This window comes from Marmota flaviventris, chromosome 13, assembly GCF_047511675.1.
Source record: "Marmota flaviventris isolate mMarFla1 chromosome 13, mMarFla1.hap1, whole genome shotgun sequence".
Classification (NCBI taxonomy): domain Eukaryota; kingdom Metazoa; phylum Chordata; class Mammalia; order Rodentia; family Sciuridae; genus Marmota; species Marmota flaviventris.
The window spans coordinates 56,034,639-56,041,430 of record NC_092510.1 but is presented as its reverse complement, the minus strand read 5'-3'; the positions used below and the strand labels follow the sequence as shown (position 1 = coordinate 56,041,430).

Sequence of the window (6,792 nt, the reverse complement as noted above, 5' to 3'; positions counted from 1 at the left end):
AGTGGTAAAGCTCCTCTGGGTTATATCCCCAGTAACTCCCCACACCAAAATTAAGAAATTAATAGAAATTTCAGTTCAGAATATAATATTAAAATGTGGTCTGAGAGCAGTTGAAGGGTAACCAATAATGAAAAAAAGGATTGGAAACTCTCCTCTAAACACATGTTGCAAAAGCATAAAGGAAAACAAAAACAGAAGTAGAAAGTTCTGGGGATGACATTCAGAAAACGGAAATTATATTGGTTCCTATTTAAGACATAGGAACAAGTCAAGGGCTTCAGAGAACCTAGAGGCAAAGGTGCAAGATCACGCATCTCAAGCAGCCCAGCAGCATCTGCAAGATCCCCAATGGCCTTGCCCTTGGCTTTCCTGCTGGCCCTGGTGGTGCTCAGCTGCAAGAACACCTGCTCTCTGGGCTGTGACCTGCCTCAGATACACAACCTGGGTCTTGAAACTCCTGAGAAAAATGAGGGAGGGTCCCTGACACTCCTGAAAAATATGAGGAAAATTCCCATTTTCTCCTGTCTGAACTACAGAAAGGACTTTGCCTTCCCCCAGGAGCAGTTGGAGGGTGAGCAGGTGCAGAAGGCTCAAGCTGTTGCTGTCCTCCATGAGATGACCCAGCAGATCTTCAACCTCTTCAGCACCCAGAAGGCCTTTGCTGCTTGGGACAAGACCCTTCTGGACACCTTCCTCAGTGGCCTCTATCAGCTGCTGGATGACCTGAAAGCCTGTGGGTCCAAGCAGGTGGGGGTGGAAGAGGCTGTGAGGAAATACTTCCACAGGATCACTGTCTACCTGAAGGAGAAGAAATACCTGCCTTGTGCCTGGGAGGTGGTCAGAGCAGAAATCATGAAATCCTTCTTTTCATCAGCCAACTTGTATGGAAGACTAAGGAGCATGGAAGGAGACCTGGTCCAGCAAGGAAATGCTTCTCACTGATGAACACAACTTACCACACTCCCACAAGTTCTGCCATTTCAAAGACTGTTATTTGTTGCAGTAATTCAGAGAAGAATTCAACCAATTTGTCAAATCTATAGGCACTAGACCCTTACATCCTTGCAGATGTTATCTATTTATATATTTAAATGTTATTTATTTAACTATTTATGAAATTTTATTTATTTAATCCATAATATACTATGTATACCTTTCCAATATGATTAATAAAACCAATCATTTCTTTATATTTAATCAATTGATTTTTGTTCTTCATTAATTCCTTCTTCAATTTTTTAAATTCTTTCAATCTTGCAGGAGGATGGGAGGTTAGGTAAATATTTCTTTTCATTCTCTCCCATTTTTGTGTTAAGCAGCAAAATTGAAATTTTAGTTCTAAATGCTGATTTCTATGTGACGCTCCTTTCATGCACATCATTATATTTGCATTTTCCCATCAACTTAGTTGTGATACTTTCCGACAAGTTGAGATTTAAAAAAATCAACAAAATCTGGATTTTATGAAATCTCACCCCATATAAAGGGAAAGATAACGGGATTTCTCTTACTCATCTCTCCTCCAAGTACCATGGGGTTACCACTTAAATATTATTCATCTCTCACTAATTATGCCAATTCCATCTATTTTCCTCTGCAGTGATGCTTTTAATACACACAACAGCTGACATATCTGGGTCTGGGAGGTGGTGCATATTAGTGGGGTACCGTATTATGTTTGGTGCAAAGTTTAAATCAAGTTAAACACGCTCATCTCCTTGAACATTTATCATGTCTCTGTTGTGTACATCTGAAGATCCCTCCCTCCAGCTTTTCAAATGGACAGGAGGTTCGTGCTCTGAAAAGTCACCACATCCTGCAATTGCCCACCAGGTTTTTGCCCCTTTCCACCTGTATTGGGGAACCATTGATCAGCCTTTCCCATCTTTCCCCACCTTCTGATCTCTGTGGCCTCTGGTAAGCACCATTCCACTCTCAGCTTCTATGAGATAATATTCTCCCTATTTCACTCGTGAGTGAGATCGTGTGGCACTTGTCTTCCTGTCCAGCTCATTTCACTTTACATGATGATCTCCAGTTCCATCCATGCTGCAGATCACAGGTTTTCATTCTTGTGTATGCATGTGTGCGTGTACATGCACATGCACATATATGTCTATGAATAATATATCATATAGTATGTAATATATAATTTAAAATATTAGCATAATATATATGTATATATACATGTGTTTGAAACACTTCATTTGTGATTGCTGTGACACTCCTCCTTGCTCCATACTTCCATGGATCCTGTCATGTCACTCCCAAACCACAATAGTTTCCAAACTCTCTGGTTCAGAATCTCCTTTGTCCCTGGAGTGGTGGTGTGTGCCTGTAGTCCCAGAGGCTCCAGGCTAGAAAGGAGGATGGCAAGTCAGAAGCTGGCATCAGCGACCTAGCTAGGCCTTAACCAATGTAGGGAAACACTGCCTCAAAATCAAAAAGTGAAAAGATCCTGGATGTGACTCAGGGTTTAAGTAGCCCTGGGTTCAATCTCTGGTACCAAAACAAACAAACAAACAAACAAAACAACTGTGATGTCCTCCTTCATTTCTCATTAACAAGCCTGTGTATACATCTTTGTGTGTGTGTGTGTGTGTTCTGTTAGGGATTCCAGCTGTAAACTTCCTCTGAAATTGTATGCAGCCACCAACTGAAAGCAATGGTTAAATGAAAGTTCTAGGTTTTCCAGAAACCTCCAAGAGAAGTTTTAGTTCCTCCTGGTTAATATTTTTGGAAATAAAAGCCTGTAGTTATTACAGTGGTATAAGAGTAGTTGTGACACAAATAAACAAAGAGAAAGCATGATTTGTTTTACTGTGGAAGCGATTAAAATATTGACATAAGAAGACAGAAGCCTACAGGCCAAGATGGACAGAGAAAGAGTCCAAGTCTGGCAATTAAGCTTCTGTTCTATGCATAATTCTGCATACTGGCAAGACCTTTTTTACATAGAGCTAAAATAGGCTGTTCTCCTGGGAGGAAGTGACCCAATATTGGAAGAGTCCATTTCCTTAACTTTTCATCTCAGAGAAGGAAAAGACTCCTAGCTCCAGGCAGGTAGTGTCCTCTTTCGGCAAAGGACAGGTTTGTGGGAGAAATGGTCAGAATGTTTCACTTCTCTCCAGCCTGATCAGCCTTCCAGAGTCTCCTGGCCCTTCAGTTTCTCTGTATCCTATGTGATGCTAGGAGGTAGGACAGCACACCTGAAGGGAAATCAGGAAAAATCTAAGTGGCTAGTTTTACAAATTTACTCCTAGTATATTACCCAGCATGATTTTATAGTAAAGAGAAAATTATTTTTTTGGAAGGAGGGATTGAAATCAGGACACTTTACCACTGAGCCACAAACACATCCCTTTTTATTTTGAAACAATGTAAAACTTGCCAAGTTGCTTAGGGCTTCACTAAGTTGCAGAAGCTGGCCTTGAACTTGCCATTTCCTCCTTCCTTAATTTCCTGAACCACTGGGATTTCAGTGTGTACTTAATGCCAGATAAAATTCTGTCTCTTTGAATAATGACTTGGAAGTCTTACTCCACCTTGATTCAGGACTAAGACACAGCAAGAACCAATTAAGGTTTTTAGGGAATGCAGAAATAGCCTGGTGACAGCCTGTGGAAGAATCCATTGGGAAAGACTGGGAAGTTTAAAGAAGTCTGAATAATGTTGTTGCTTAAGAGGATGATCAGAAATTGCCTGTAAATTGCTGAGCTAGCAGAAAAGGGCATGGAGGGAGGGAGGGATCACTCAAACCTTAGCTCATATCACAGACCCAAACTTTAGAGTTCTTCTCTCCAGATGAGAGGAGGGAGGCTGGGATACTCAAAGTTATATTCATCTTGGGGGCTTCCTTTCCCCCTCCCCCATCCCCTCCCTACCTGGCAACACCCTTCCCCCCCCTCATGGGAAAGACTGCTAGCATTTCATTGGAGGGTTTTTCTGCCCAGAGGAATCCAAGCCACCCTAAATAGCCACCCTAAGTCTCACCCTCTCAAATAATTAAGCCACCCTAAATCTTAATATCTCAAATAATTAACAAAAAATAAAGCACAAACACTCAGAAATATATTTACAAAAGTGAAGCCTCTGATGGATCTCGTCCACATGGGTTCTTGAACTAGACAAAGACAAAATGGCTCCCATAGTTTATTTAAGGGGGTACATCAAAGGTAGGGGTAAGATTTCAAGGGCAGAGTCTTGCTTTGTGATTTCTTGCATCCAGCAGGTTGATTGACATCTTGGCAGGTCACACCCTTCTCAGGTTCTGTGTGGGATCTTAGGCAGAGTTTGAGGGGGAAGTCAACCTGTATCAGGCAGTCAATCCCTGTGGGGAATGCCCCAGGGAGTTCCCAGTGCCAGACTTAGCCTCAGGAGGCTACTATGCTCAACAATCCACACATAACCCACAGAGGGCTTGTGACAAAATCAGTCAATCTCAATCTCTCTCTCTTTGTCTCCCCCCTCTTCTCTGTCTCCCATTGCTCAACACCTTTCAACATTATTTCCTGTCCATCCTTTGATTAATTTTTAATGTTGTTTACTTCTTTAATGTCGTTTTACTTCTAATACTTTCACATGTCATGCTCCCGTGCAGAAAATTGCACAATTAGTCTCTGAATTCTCAACTTACACTGAAAAGTCTCCGGAACCATCTTTCTGACATATCCAGATGTCAATTTATTATATAGTGGAAAGTGTTGGAAAACAGATAAGAAAGTGGTGAAGCTGGCAGCCAGGGGCTTTATCTCAGCCTGGGAAACAGGACTAGAATAGGACACAGGGAGCCTGCTTGGTCCTACCCTGGGTGCCTTGAGTAGTGGCAGTTCATGGTAATGCATGAGCTGGAGAAAGCTTGTGTGTATAAGAAGTAAGAGGGAGAAGATGGCTGTACCTCAACCCTCCCTGCCTGCCAAGCCTCACACTGCACAGGGCAAGAAAGACATTCCACAGACAAAAACCAGATGCCAGATCCTTTGGCATCTCAATCTCTCTGCTGTATGGATTCAATGTCACACTTTACTTGGTTCATAAATCAAGTCCATTTCTGTTCTTTCAGTCCTTAATAGGACCTTCCAGACAAGCCATTACCTCAACTACCCCTGAGGTGCTAACCTTGGATCATTGGTGAGTTTGGAATAGTTCATCTCTCCAGATTTATTTTTGTCTCCAGGAGCTCTCTAGATGACCTAACACAAATAGTGTTAATGGGAAGTAGGAGTCAATACTTTCAGAGATCTTAGTCTATAGTCAGGCTACAATAAATTTTGATGGTAAGACTGAAGACTAGAACTAAAATTTTTGAGACCTTAGAGCTTCCTTCTTTCAATTCTAGGTTTCTCAGGGCAGACTTTTCATTGTCTTAGTAGATTATGACCAAGTTGGAATGCACAGCCAAGGTCAACATCCACAGTCCTACCAGACTCTGTGAGTGTGCTAGTCCTGGAGCCTGGTGGCCAAGCTGCTGTTGATGGGGTGACTCCCCTCTCTTCTCCTAAGGGCTTATCACATCTGGATTAAATGAGAGAACAGTCAGGCAGTCCATTGAGTGGTCTTTGAGCCTCTGTCAGAAGCAGACATTTCCCTGCCTTGGGCACCTAAGCATTGGCCCTCAGTCTTCCCCTCTGCCATGTCCCTGGGGCTCAATTTGGCTGCATTGCATGTGGCTAAGTTACACTCTGCCACTGGTCAAGGGAGAGTCATTTCCTTCTTTCACTTTTATGAAATTACGACATCATTTTTTTTCCCATTTTACCCACAAACTGTCTAATTTTGCTTTTTAGGAAAGTTGAAATGAGAAATGAAATCTGATACAGAAAAGCAGTGCAGCCTTTCACCTTTCTTCTACTTTACATTATTTGTCTGACTTCATGATAAAAGCCTAATGCATGAGCAGCAACACAAAGTTTTCCTGGTAAACCATTATTAAAAAGAATGTACACGGGGCTGGGGATGTGGCTCAAGCGGTAGCACGCTCGCCTGGCATGCGTGCGGCCCGGGTTCGATCCTCAGCACCACATACAAACAAAGATGTTGTGTCCGCCAAAAAAAAACTAAAATAAATAAATAAATATTTTAAAAAATAAATAAATAAATAAATAAAAACAATGTACAAAAAATTAAAGTGATAAATCAAAAAGAGGAACGAGGGCTTTTTCTTCCTGACATAACAGCCTGGGTCTCACCACCCTGTGTTGTTAGAGTGAGACAGAGACCAAGGAGCAATGACCCCAATGGAGCCACACTAACTATTATCAACTGAAAGCCATATGTTTGTGTATGAGAGCTTCACATGAGTGACAGAGTCATCCATGAGTGCCCTTGCCCAGCTCAGAAAATCTGAGGAAGACAAGAATTCTAAAAAGTGGAAGAATTAAACAATAAAAATATAATTAGCAAAATAAATTTACTTGGCTACTGAAGGTAAAATGATTCTACTAGTCCTCTAGCTACCTACACATAACAAACTTTTAATCTCAGGAAGAAAACTATTGATACTTTTGTTACCCGGATACATGTATCAGGAGAGAAGTCACTACTGAGCACTAGGGTTTTTGTGACAAGAACTCTAGTGACAGGGGCAAGAATCATGGAGAGTTTATCCTTTTGTCAACAAAGGAATAGGTCCCTTCTCAGTAATGGAGTCCTCATATGGCATCCTCAGGTGGTGCACCTGCTCTCTGAATGAGTTTGATGAGTGTTGATTGAGGACACTTTGCCATTTGAGAGCAGAACTTGTTACTAGTTGTGACAATCACCTTGAGAGTCTGGTGATTTGGGGGAAATATT

At 41.7% G+C, this 6,792-nt stretch overlaps 1 protein-coding gene across 1 annotated transcript; it reads left to right on the top strand.

Moving 5' to 3' along the window:
- The first annotated feature begins 348 nt into the window (after window positions 1-348).
- LOC139701522 (interferon alpha-2-like) lies at window positions 349-942 on the top strand. The gene has a single exon (XM_071600440.1). The coding sequence runs from the start codon at window positions 349-351 to the stop codon at window positions 940-942; it is 594 nt and encodes a 197-aa protein (XP_071456541.1).
- Window positions 943-6,792: the final 5,850 nt, after the last annotated feature.